Source organism: Venturia canescens, chromosome 11, assembly GCF_019457755.1.
Source record: "Venturia canescens isolate UGA chromosome 11, ASM1945775v1, whole genome shotgun sequence".
NCBI lineage: Eukaryota > Metazoa > Arthropoda > Insecta > Hymenoptera > Ichneumonidae > Venturia > Venturia canescens.
The window spans coordinates 4,875,656-4,889,513 of record NC_057431.1 but is presented as its reverse complement, the minus strand read 5'-3'; the positions used below and the strand labels follow the sequence as shown (position 1 = coordinate 4,889,513).

Below are 13,858 nucleotides of genomic sequence, written 5' to 3'. Positions count from 1 at the left end.
ATGTTTCTAACGAATGCTACGAATCATGGTGCTAATAATGTTTTTATTTTTGTTCCTATTCGATCCTCACTCGATCCTATGGGCTATTAAAGCTTTTAATATGTATCGGATGTAATAAACGCCCGACCGGTTTCAATACGTGGGAGAATGGAAGGATCTGTACGAGGGCCAGCACCGAAACGTGCGACGAAGTAATCAGAATGTTATTGGCACATTTCTCGTTGGCGATAGCAGGTGCGAGGCTAGAAGTAGTGCAGCACGTTCGGAGCATGATCATGAACCGTCGGGCATTTATTAAAAGGTAGTTCGACCGGGCGAAGGAGGAAGAAGAGGGAGACGATTGAAACGTCATACGCAGAATACGTTGACGTTACTTTTAGTAACCTTCGGCCCGCATGCGAAGCGTGGAACATAGAAAAAGCGCAGCTTTCTCTCCGGCTAATTAATTTGATCGCGTAACGAGCACCGTCGACTGTCAAACTCGGACAAGCGCGTCTGGATCGAACATTTCGATAAAAGAAATTTATGTGGCCTCGTGCCAAGCTGGGAAATCAAAAAATAACTGCAATCCCTTGGCAGACTGGACACATTCCACCGTTTCACCATCCCTCCGCACCCTCGCCATATTCATCTCATTTGATTTTACGATCCAAGACGACAGAAAACATCGGGGATGAATAAATTTACCTGTGCCCTAGTAAAAGCACACTCAAACGTATACTCCCCTACGAACTTGTTGGATTTTTGCTTGCCCCCCAGATTTTATTAGGTCGTTCGAAGACCCAAGCTTGTAATTCAATTCGCCGTGCACCAGCACAACTCACAAATCACACTCGTTCTCAACAGCAGCCCAAGTCGGTTCACGACACCAAGTGTTCCGGACAGAGCGAGTTGATGTTTTACTATCGCTACAGCTGCCTTCCTCCTTCCTTCTCTGCTGGCCAACCTTCCATACTTGGACTTTTTCATTGACCATTTAAGAGCTCCAACTTGCCAAGAACCGTTCCTTATGCTGTGTTCTGCTTTCTCAACTTCTCGCCACCAATTGCCACCCAATTATCCAGTGATTCACCAACCTTTACTCAACTCACTCGTTACCAATCTTTCTTCACTCTTTTTCTTCCATTTCGTCGATCATCCCCGTTGCTTTGATGGTTGACCCGAATACGAAGCTTCCCTGAAGACCCAACTTTCACCTTGGAGTTCTAAAAGACGACCTCGACCCTCTTGATCACCATTTCTCTGATCATTGCTCAGCTCGACCTTGCTGCATATTGCGACAACATTTGAAAGATCAACCAGAAGGACGGATCTCGGCTTGGCTCATCCGGAGCCAGAGTCGCCAGAGAGAAACAGCGGATTCACGTTAATCAGAATAACGCTGAATAACTCCCGAGACATTCTTTATACAATGGCGTTTCTCGGGAAGCTTCGGTACAGCTAAAAGATTCTCTCACCTCTCGTCAAAGCGCTAACTCGAACGTTTGTTCAAGACGACGTGAGAGAGGGATCTAACGGACCGTGATAATTCAGTTTGGTACAGCGCTGGCTTCGACTCGGAAGGTTTATCCTCGACGACGCCTACCGCTCTCCGAGCGTTCCCTAGTAATACGACCTTCAAGCTCATCAGCGAAACGCCTTACTATTCGCTCATCCGTTTTCCCGTGTGCACACTATTTTTCGCTCTAAAGGACTCAACAATCTTGAGGCCGCGGGCTATTACCGCAAACCTCTGGGATCCAGGAGCCTCGAGCGGTGCATCGAACAAGCGAGGGAACTACCCCGTCTGTAAACAGATGCATCCCTTTGTGGGATTGCGTCATTAGAAACGGGAACTTTTGCAAGCTGCGGAACTTCGGATGGTAAGATCTGATGAGGAGTCTCTTTTGGATGGCACGAAGCTTGAGGGCTTCGGAGCTCTGTTCCGGAGGTTAACCAAAGTGTCTGCTTTCTAGATGGCAATGAATTTTGGAACCTTAACCTTCCTCCTGAGCTCGTTGGCTTTGGTCGAAGCCACTTCCTCGATAGACGAGCAAGGATTCCATCACGAGTCTGCAGAGGAACCTTCTTCCGCAGCAACTGGCTGGCTCCCAGGTTTGGCTCCGGATTATCACGTGGAGGTGGATTCCCCGAGGACGACGGTGCTCCCTGAAGTCATCGGAACCCTGCCCTCGTACCCTGAAGCCTCCACGAGACCTGCTGCGACGTTGGATGACATTGGGCCAGAGTTTGACAAAGTTGGTGAGGAGCCTGGACATCGCCAGGAGGCACAGGGTACATCTTCCCGGAACAAGAGGACTTTGACGTTCCCGAACCCTTCGACGATTCTGGCAAGTATCGTTTACTCAATTATTGTTCCAAGCGGCCCACGTCGTCGGTCCGGGTTCCCGCACGTATCTCCGCTGATACTTAAAAGTATCCGGAGTTCTATCATTAAGATACAATGAACCAGGAGCCTTGTTACCAACGCCGAGCTCATTAAGTATCACTCCGAAGTTAAGTGCAGCTCGCACACCCTCCTGCACCCAGACACGTGGTTGGCTCCTAGTGAAAAGCTCGAAAGCACCAACGGGGAAGGTGGCACGGCGTGCAGGTGACTACAAAACCAGCGAGCGAAGCCCCAAAGCCTTTCATCGGCTTGTCCCCATCCGTTCTGGGCTCCTCTCATTCGTTAATTATTCACGATGCATCGGCGATAAACGTCAAGGGTGCTCGAAACTTTCAAGAATCCAACCAACAATTCAAAGCACGACTTTACTCGCGATACCCTTGAAGTTACCCTTCGGTCCTCCCACGTATGCATCCACCCGCACTCTCCTCAGCCCGATCTCCCTCATCACATCAATTGATAAGTGCCCTTTTGCACTAACTTTTCCAAGCCCCAGCCGAGCATTGTTTGCTCATTTCACAAGCTGGATTACGCTTATACTCATTGGAGCTTCACATCCATTCTGAACTACACGTTGTTTAACGCTTCAACCTGTTCATCATGCCAGTATGGCCAACAAGATACATAATAGTGTTACTACACACTGTAGTAGCTGTAACCCAGCCAGTGGCTATACCCACGACCAAAAGGATTTACGACTAAGGCTACCTCTGGCCGATGGCTCACACGCCGCTTATCTATCGATCGTTCTGGACAGCGATAATAAATACGTCACGGGTTTGTCGGGTGTGCTGTCCGGGTATCCGAAGCTCAGCGTCAAGTCTATCTTTCCAACTGGGAGTGCAAATAATAAGAAAAAACAATGTTTTTATGGCCTGGAGGCTTGATTTAAGTGAAAACTCTAAAGTGGGGCTTTATCTCTGCAGGATTTTCGGACTCCATCCGGCTTCATTGTTGCGATAAACTTACCGCCTCATTTCGCCGTTTAACGGATTAATCATCCACGAGGATTGTCTTTTAATTTGGCACTTAATTGCAGTTGATATTCGGCCTTGGCACCCCTCTGCAGTTGGATCGCGAAAGCATTATACTCGGGGCATTCACAAAAATGGTTTATAACCTGCCGGTAAACTCCACCGACTTCACCGAGCCCGGAGTCTACTTTGCTCGCACCAAAACCCGCTGGAGCATTTACAAAGTATTGGAGAGAGCCGCTGAACTTTACGGCTATCCCGGCGGGAAGGAATGCCTGCTCAGGGCCATCTGCGAAGTTGCTGCTGCACCGTTCGACCTTCGTCAAGGGCTTTTTGGTCACATGGTTCAAACCTTTCTCACGTGAGTTGATTACGCTACACCAATAATGACCCTTCGTCGTAACGAACTTCCCTTTTTCGATCTCTAATGAGCCAGACCATTGCAAGATTTATTATTTTACTCGACAACGAAGATGTCGATCAGTCTTATAATTAGGCAGGGAGATAAACGATTCGGAGAAACGAGAGGTTAGCAGTCAAGAAGTGGAAGTCAAAGTTCGTTATAACAAAAATCACATATCATTAAAGTTTACGATTTGGCGATATTGTACATTTCCATTATTCTATACAAGAAATTATATTCTGAAATGATCGGTCGATTTGTCTCTTAGTACACCAAAAACATTAAGGAGGGTGGATCGCGACTAAACCATATTGAAAATATTAAGAATTTCATAAAATTTGGTAAACGTATTCTTTAAAAATAATAAGACAATATAAATTTTTTAGATTTTTCTACCACGTGCATAAGAACTTCGATTTAACGCTCAATTATGCGATAACCATGTGATAAAAAAATTTGGAAAAAATTGTATTTGTGTATTTGATGCCAAAGAATGTTGTCACGAAATTTGATCAAATTGTGGTTATTTTGATTTCGTGATCCATCCTCCGTAACAAGAAAAGTTATACCAAAGAATTGGCTCACTCAAACACACACTCTTGCCACGCCATCGCACCAATTTCTAACAATCTTTTCATAAGCCTTTTCTTTTTGAAACGAAATGAACAATTCGCGTGGCAAATATAGACCCACGATCATTGAGAGACGAATGCTAAAAATGTTCGTTTAACTCATTCCGAAATCGTGCTGTCAAGGCGAATCCCTCGTTGGCTCCATGCTCCGGAAACTGAAGGAACTGGATGAATTAATTCGCATATAGACAGAAGACGACTCCGCAATGAATTCCGGTATCACTGTGGCGGCCAGGCCCAATTTATAAGGATCCGGATGATGATTTTGATTTAATGACGAATTCCTCTGAGAGATGTTTACCCGTTGGACGGCCCCGGAGAAAGAGAGCGAGCTCGAGTTGATAGTGCGAAATTTGGAGAGCAGGGAGCCGGCTTTGTCCACTTTCCCTCGTAGTACAAAATCGAAGACAAAGATCGATCAATATCGACCACCCGCGTCTCTGATACGGCGCGAGATTTACGAAATTCGAATCTCACGCCATCGTCGAATCCTCTTCCAATCGAAGCCCTCATGAAGCCTATTGACTCATCAGCGAAGCGTCCTTCCCCGGAGAAGTAGGCAAACCAGGCGAGTTTTGAGTCAGGGCTTCATAGGCCGGTAAATGAGGGAACGTCCAAGTGAAATCTAAATTTGCCGAGTGCGGCTGAGAGGCCCGAGTGGATGGAGGCCAGATACCCGGATGCCCAGAGATCCCCCGCAAACTGCAACTCGAGCAATCACTCTCTCCAGCCTCACTGCGGATTCACGGTTTGGGTAGTTGACGTTTACGTTCCTGCGGCTGTTACCGTCAACCCCTTTTCGCTCGTACGGGCGTCATGTCCCTCCCGATGATTCCCTATCGCACGACGTAAATCATAAGTTCGTTGGACACCCGATCATCAACCACCGACTCCTCCCATATCACTTCAACATTTCTCTCCGTCTGCTCCTCCGTCCTCGTCCTCGTCTCAGTGTCACACGGCAGCTCCAACTCCACAATGTCTACCTCGAATTCTCGCTCCTCTATAGCACATTGTTGTAGGCTTCGTATCGCACAAGGGACTATGATATGATGGCACGCAAATGGAATTTCAGGCCCTCGAGCACGAGTGAGCCGTACGACGAGTACGGGGATCAGGAATACCACGCTGCCGAAAGATTGGGCAGGCACGCCGACGAAAACTGCCGCACCCTTTATCCGGAATGCGAGAGAAGCTTTCTCGATGTGTTCTCCACGACGGGCAACAACAGCAAGTCCGATTTAGCTGCTGCAATCGATTAGCGATTGGAGGACTTTTAGGACTGGGCGTTGATGGTCTCCAGTGTTTTCAAGGTCTTTGGAGGACTCGCCACTTCTGCTGATCGATCTTCCATGTTCCTGATGGCTTTTGTTGATGACCTTTGTCGGAGATCCAGCCTCCTCCAGATTCAAATTCGGCTTTGAGAGTCCTGAGCCCGATGACACTGCCACTGATGGCTCTCCGGTGCTCGTCATCGCCTTCGATCCTCGTGTTCGCCGGGGTTGGCACATCAAAATTCAGCTCCTGGAGGCCTGGGGATGATGACACTTTCGCTGGTGCTACCGGAAGTTTGGCTCGTCGCCTTCAATGAGGGGCTAACTTTATGGCTGTGCCGACCCAAGGCGAGGATCTCCAGGCCAATGAGGCTGATGGTGCAGCTTCGAACTGCCTTCGAACAAGGCATCGATTGTATAAAATTGCTGCAATAAACGGTTATGAAGACTTTTGCAAGACTGCTGTGATTTCGACGCATCAAAACAAGCCCATTCCTGATCTGATCAACGGAATAAACTGTCAATATCGAATTCTTGATTATTTTATATCTCACCGGTTTGGAATATGAAAACATAGCTTCGGATAGAAGGTACGAGACGTGTCAGTGTCCCTTCTGGGCGTAACGCGTTTGCTTTTCTCCCGGCTTACCATTTTCCGACTCTTGAGTTCCAGCCACTTGAGCTTGCTGCAGGAGGAATTTCCTTTCGCGATTTTCCTTTGGCCGGAGAGACGGTGCGCACCAGCACCCCGACTCGTACTTGAGAACAAGGATCGGAACATTCTTTGCTAAGCTTTCTCGTCTGAGAATAACCCAGCCAGGGCATTCCCGATTCTTAACCATCCTCGCATTCTCGGATTGACGGCTCGACTTGCCAAAGAATCCTCGTACTTCTCGGTGTAACATGAAATATCTTTTTTTCGAGCCCTCGAGGTGAACGTTTTTTTTTTTTTTATCTGGGATAAGAGCTGTACCGAGAAATACTTGTGAATCTCTTTCGCCAACTTTTCCGCCGGGTAGGCAAATACAAGGACGATGGATGGGTGCACCAAAGAGGGATGACTAGAAAGACCTCGCAGCTGCAATAACTAATAACAGCGAGCGAAAAAGGGAGGGGGAGGGGGCGACTTTGGTCGGTCGATCGGAGTTAAAACCTCGGAGTTTTATAGGACAAAAGAGAATTTAACTCGACGGCATGAGTTTCATTCGGAGAAGACATTGGCAGGCAAGCCATTCGTTTCATCAGCCGGGAGCCGAGGGGTATTGGAAAATTCGACGTTTCATTGGCGTTAACGATAAAGCTAAGTCTGATGGAATTTTCTCTCATAAAAGGAGAATTAGGTCGCGGCAATGGTCCATTCTACAGGCCGGATTTGGCTTCTCTACACTTTGTAAATATTCTCCATAGTTAGAGGATACTTTGGTGGAGTTGCGAACAAATAAATAAGTTGGTTGAGTGAGCTTCCGCTGGAACAAGAATCCTGGAAATTCTCATTACGGGTCTCCATGGTTTTCGCAATAAAAACTGATCAACTTTCCAGCTTTAAGATAATGGTTTAGGAATCTTCCTCGGATGTTAGTTCCCCGGGACTCGCTAGCCTGCTATCCTGGTGAGAGCCAGTTTCCAAAAATGGGGAATTCGAGACAAGACTCGTGAGCAAAAGTCCCACCCCAGCGATCCGTCATATCTCTTTGGCAAAGTCTGCAAGCATTTTGAAAAAAGGTTTGGTGGAGGTTGGAAGTTCCATTGGGCCACGTACATTGGTGGCAGCATGAGGGAGGAAGGAGAAGGGGTTTACGAGCCCCAGTGGAATCGACACGTACGAATTTTAGGCTCTGCCTCGTTTCCCTGCTTGGGAAAGCTTCCCTCCGTTCTTCTAGCCCAAGTCGCCCATTCCAGTTGAAGGTGGAGACTGGAGGTTGGTGCGAGGATCGAAGCTGGTAGCGCGGACGATAGGGTGGTCCGAATAACAAGCATCTCTGATCCGTGGCCGTCGGAAGGAGCTGCGGGATACGGAAATTTATGTGGAAACTAGAAACTGTGTTTGCCCTCGTTTTTTTTCCAGGGTTCGAGTGTCCTGCTCCTCCGGGAACCAAGCAGACTTCCCACGCGGCACTATCTTCTCGAAAGTGTTTCCAGCTCTGGCATCTCCGGCGATTTCCCTCACCGGACCCTTTTTTCTCCCAATCTTGACGCCATCATCCCGTGCTTCCGTTCGCCCCTTTAAGGCTTGTATTTCGGGCCACTTTATAGGCCTGTCTTTATCCAATATATGGACTACTTAGGGTGGCATCGAATCGCCCATTTTTTTCTTCGACCTATCAACTTTAATCGCCAACGCAACATTCCCGACCGTCCCGGGGGCTTCGGAGTGTAGGCAGTCGATGGTTCGTTTCATTTCCCGTTTTCCTTTCTTCCCCTAAAACATTTCTCACGAAAACCTAGTTCTTTCGGCAAAGCACCCCTCAAATTGACAGGCAGAAGGTTCCTCATGAACTTATTAATCTTGACGTGCTCTTTCGTGTTCTTTGGAGGCCTCACCATCTCGCGATGCTCATCGAGCTTTTTTTACTTTCCTTCCGGACATCCTTGACCTTCTCAATTCAACGTCCGATTCAACTTCCAATAATCTTCTCCGTCGTCCTTGGTTTCTCCTCCTGTGGCTTCATTTTTAAAGCATTAACAAGATAGACTGCTGACAGCATCAACTTCCAACTCATAATTGGCAAACCTGGAGCGAAAGAGAGTTCACCTCAGTCAAGGTGAATGAGGGCTCGTGTTCGTGGACACGCCCTGCCGCCCAAGCCCTATTTCCGGTGGGGCATAAAGTCACGCCGACTTTTTAATTTTCCTCGTAGAATCCAGCCGTCTCTGGCGAATGTTCTCGTTCTCCAGGTCCCGAGAGAATTTCTTTTCATTTAACCAGCAGTTGGAATAACGACATGCAGGGGGTTGGTGGGTGGAATTCCTGGGATACGAGCGGGTACTTTGTGCAGAGAAGCTTCCACCGAGCTTTTCGACGTTCCACTCCGATGTCACGGGTCTGGATTCGCCCTGGTGAACATTCCCGTCATCCGAGGATCATGGAAAAAGAGCGGGGAAGGAAATGGAGTTGGAGAGAAGCGTCGGAGGCTTGGGGAAGGCGCATGTAGCGAGGGTTGTTTTGTCACCCGCTCGACGAGCCCCCCACCAGGGCTCATTTCCAGCGGACTTTCTTGCGGCGTATTCTGACTCGAGCCACCGGATTGTACAGCACTACATTACCCAGGAACATCGCCTTTAGCCTGGCGAGCATAAATTCCTGGTGGAAAGTTTAGTGGTCGGGTTAAGAGCAACCCTTTCGCAGCAGCATTCTTACCCCCCAGGACTGACGTCGAGGCTTACCAGCGGAGTTAACAGACCTTCCTACGGATTCTCGGACGTCCTTCTCTCATCCCGACGAAAACGGAGTAGTTTCCAGGTGGCAGACATTCATCGAAAAAGCTCTGCGACGGGAGACCTCTTCATGAATCCATAAAACACGTTTGCCTCAACAAAGTAGGAGCTTTGTTGATTTCTTCGTTATTTCGATGGTCCCCGAGTTCATGGTGCTTCCCAGACTTTGATTGATAATCATGCGGAAGGCTGCTCGAGTTCAGGAGTAATTTCAATCCACGTTCCTCTATTTATCTGGTCCATCCATCTGTGTCTCTGCCCACGGAAGCATGCAGCTTTGTCTTCCCCTCCCTGCCCCTGTGGCCCTCCTGCCATCCGCCACTGTGCTTCGTGTCAATCGAGCTGGTATTCTCTCGAATTGCCTCCGGCCATACACGCCGCTTTTCGAGCTGAAATAACACATGGAAACTCGACAGGGACAGTCTCGTCTTCGGGGTCTTTGACCAGCCACCCGATACCGCAGTCACTTCTCACCAATTACTTGAGCAAAGAGTCAAGATTTCTTCTTGATTCGAACGCGAGCCAGTATCAGGAGCACTTTACACCAGTTTATCTCACGCCGTATCCGGCGACGTTTCGCCCGTTTTCCAACCACTTCGAAATTACATTTTTTGTTATGTCACGTGACCCCTCGTACTGGCTCTTTTTTATCGCTCTCTCTTCAATAAGCGTTGCGGATCGTGCGGTTCTCCTTTTTCCACAGAACACTGTCTTCCAGGTTGGTCCAGATTGGGTACACTTTTTTTCGAGATTTTCTCTCTGCACAGCTTTTTATCAATTTTTCCTTTTTCTTTTCGTTGCTCGAGAAAAATATTAGAAACGAAAACACGAGTTTTGTGGAAATGATCGAGCGACACTTCGGTCTCTTTTCCTCCTGTATAAATCCACATTTTTCAATACTTTTTGAGGTTTTTTTTCAACTTCTCTTTATGAACGGCCACTAAGATTAATGCTGCGGTGTAGTTCTCCGCGGATCATAATGCACTTATATATAGACGAGGGTAAATATACGAAAGCTCCTCTCTTAGCTCGGCTTTGCCAAGATCTTCATCGCGGTCTTACCGACTCAGTTTGATTGCAATTAAGCGAACGAATAATTATTCTTTGAGAAAGCCAGCATCTGGGCCACCATTTTTCAAGCCCTCCCCCCCCCCCCTCTCTTTCTCTCTCCGCTCTTCATGCCTCGCTTCCTTTTGTTCAAATATTCCTTTGCTCCGAGGCTTTCTTCGGGCTCATGCAATTTGTAATTTCCAGTTCGATGTCATTAATAAGCCACGGACGAGGATACTAGATTAATGCAGCTTGTTCTTTATACTTTCTAAAAAAAAACGTGAAAAAAGTGGATAAAAAGCTTTCATAAATAGCGTATAAAATATGCCAAAAAATCTCGTCAGTCAAGATTTTACCAACGTTTCATAAAAAAATTACCAGCGAGCGAAACACACTTTAACTCAAGTTTTTACTCGATTCTCATTCTTCTTTGCTCCACAAAATGAGACTACTTGTCCTTGGTAATGTAGTTCACGATCGGTGTAACGGTACCGGTGGCTATGGACAAAACCGGTGGCATTGCTTTCTCAGCTGGATTTCAATTCAACTACGTTTTGCCCTGGAACCTGTCACAGTTCGATCCAGTGATCGTGCCTTCACGGGAGATCGGAAATATCAACTTGCAAGACGTTTACAGCGCGGTGGAGAGTTTGCTGCTGAAGTGAGTATCGATTCGTTGCTAATTTGAGAAAATCGTTCCGACTCGTTTAATCGTCTTTGGTTTTTTCGATTGATTTCATTCAATTTAATCTGTGATTCGACTATTTTTCGATCGAGTTTCATCGATAAAAACGCCGATGCCCGAGACCCGGTTGAGTAATTGAACGTCTAAGTAATAACAATTTCGTCATCAATGTTCCCAGCCTCAATAGGCCAGTCCAATATTCTAGCATTGATGAGCAATTATAGTGTAATTGCAATTTGAGTTTTCGTCTGTTTGGACTCGGGGAGAGATATTTCATTAGCCAAAATGTTTGAATGGTGGATGGTAGCAATCAAAACAGTGCACGATCTCGTGGTAAGGAATGAATTACTGTTAATCCATGATCCATCATTGTGCTCGCTCGTGCAGTTCGTATTTGTATTAACCCCAGCAGTCAATCTCGTTTCCAGAACAAAACACGGTTAGCCTAAAGTCACCGTTGCCTTTATTTAGAATTTCATTTTCGAATAACAATGAGATATCGATTTTGGGGAGGTCGCGAGTGCGACTCTCATCAGTGGAAAGCATAATAACATTGATGGGAAAATGAGTCGGTTGGGTGACCGATCAATATCGAGTGTGCTCGCGTTGCGTGATTTTCCGAAATTTCGAATTCGGGGAAAAAAATGAAGTTGGCGATGATTTTTGACTGGTTCAGAGTCGCTTATTGAGGCTCGAAGTCATAGAGATAGAATGAGCCCTTAAAGAGGATTCTTTAAAAATTATTCGAGGAAAGTGACGGGTTTGAAAATATTTTTGTATCCAAGCTGATGCAGTTTTGTATTGATGAGCTGTTGGTTCGAGTGATCAATAAGCGAGGATAGTAATTGACTCATCCGTTTAAGGGATAATCCGAGCGTGATATGTTTGCATTACAAAAGCGTAGGCGAAGTTGTTGAAGCGGATGCGGGCGTGGTCCCGTTTATCGAATTTTTACCCGCGTGGATTTTAGAGGACACGCGCTTTCCATCCCGGCACGACTCACCACGAACCCACGTAAGAAGCTGTCAAGCCAAGCGAGTGGTGAGAGAGCAACAATGAAGATGGAAATCCGAGCAGCGGCGATGGAATGGAGAAAGAGAAAAAAAATGGACAGCGGTGTCGCTCGCTGCTTTGGCGAAGGAAAAACATTCGGGTTGAGATTCTGATGGGGAAAAAGTAAAAAAAAAAATTTGTCCAAAAATATGGGCAAGTCCTTGCTTATACCTCAGGACGGTTTGCTTCGCATACGCGAAAAGTTTCTAGCTTAGCCGCCTAGCGGTGAAAATCGGAAGTTGGATTTTTTTTTGATGAATCATACGGTTCCGAGGCTGTACAAAGCAGCAAAGTGAACTCTGCTTCCTTCTCTCATTTCAATCTACCCAATTTCATTTGAACTTTCAACTCGAATACGATCGCGTTCGTTGAGGGAACACTGAAAAAGCTCGAGAGTAAAACGGAGCGAGTTTTCAAGTCGAGCAACATCAAGCAGCACATAAAATAGTGTTTAGGGCGGGGCAAAGGCAAATTTGCATCAAGAAGCATAAAACAAGACGTGAAATGAACGATCTGAATTATATTTACACTTTGCAGGCACGACTGGCAAAGAAGCCGAGAGTGTCTCTTGAGAACTATTTGCGAGCTTGCTGAAACACCGCTCAATCGACACGAACACACGAGTCCGGATAAACGAGACGTTATTCAAGAAATCATTCATTTACTTTTGACGTTAGTTCAGAATAACTATTACTTTTATTATTACTTTTTATTATTATCATTATCAGCTTCATTATAATAATTGTTATTGCAAACTTTTCCTAATCTCATTGCCAAAACTATGCTTGCTGCTATTCTACTCTAACAAACACTTTTTTTTTTAATTTTTTCATTCATCACTTATACTTTAAGGTAGATCATGCCCGAACGATCGTATTTTATGGGTCTCTAAATTGCATCGATTTTTACTTCCTAATTAAAGATATAATCACTTTAAATTGATGTCAGAGTTCTTAATTCGAAATTGTAAATACATTTTTTCAACTTATCTCATGGCGAATGAAATTACAGGCCATTAATTAATCGGGAATCCATCACTGACTGAACACGAAATTTCATTCGTCCTTGGCGAAAATACTATAGTTTTTTTATGTAGAAAATCGTTTTAGAGAACGCAAAGGGAAATGGATCGAGAAAAAAGTGTTAATAAAAAGACAGAAATGCTGGACAGGAATGGACCAAGCCAAGAAGAAACAAAATGCCGAAATAAGCAAATGTGAGGTTATTTGTTCATTACCAATTTCGTTCAATCTTTAACTTAATATATCTTTATTACTAGTAAGACAATCGTCTCGATTTTTTTCCCAAACTTTCATTTTATACTTCGTTGTGATTGGGTACGTTTTTCATAAACTTCCTAAGAAGCGTTCTCATTCGTTAGATCGAAAGATGAACGATTTATTAAGCATAGTCACCGTAACCCTGTGTATTTTTCTTCACAATTAAGCACGTTTATTAATAAAACGAACCCTTCAAAATTTGATACGCCTGTGAGTCGACTATCAATTTAAATTCTGTCAAAATTTCAAGATTTTCTCAAGAAAATCGTTTCGTCCATGAACTACCTTAACTCCTGTGGCTGAAATTTCTACTATTGATGCTGCTGCTATAACAATTTCAGTTGGCAATAGCTTTTCTAATGCTTTCCCTAAGAAGCATGACTAAAATTTAGAAGGTCAATTAGCGAGTTGGTATTTTGATTGATGATAAATGTGGCTTTGGTGATCCATCGATCAGTGGTGTTTATATTCGCTAGCGATAAGATATCTATCAGTGATATCTCGTGCAGGCCGAGCGAAGATTTACCGGAGGCAGTTAATTCGAGTCACCGGAGCGTCAACAAATTGTATCAGGAAGCGGAACGATTGGGTAGGTCTGGTGGTGACTGCATCCTGACTTATCCTGATTGCATCGAATCACCCTTGGAATCATTCACGGAGATAGCATTTCCTTAAGGGATAGA

At 45.6% G+C, this 13,858-nt stretch overlaps 1 protein-coding gene across 1 annotated transcript; it reads left to right on the top strand.

Moving 5' to 3' along the window:
- The first annotated feature begins 1,955 nt into the window (after positions 1–1,955).
- On the top strand, positions 1,956–13,850 carry LOC122418390 (uncharacterized). The gene is made up of 7 exons (XM_043432562.1): positions 1,956–2,330; positions 3,429–3,724; positions 5,474–5,628; positions 9,524–9,825; positions 10,628–10,818; positions 12,433–12,567; positions 13,685–13,850. The coding sequence occupies exons 1-7, from the start codon at positions 1,956–1,958 to the stop codon at positions 13,848–13,850; spliced, it is 1,620 nt and encodes a 539-aa protein (XP_043288497.1).
- The last annotated feature ends 8 nt before the right edge of the window (positions 13,851–13,858 follow it).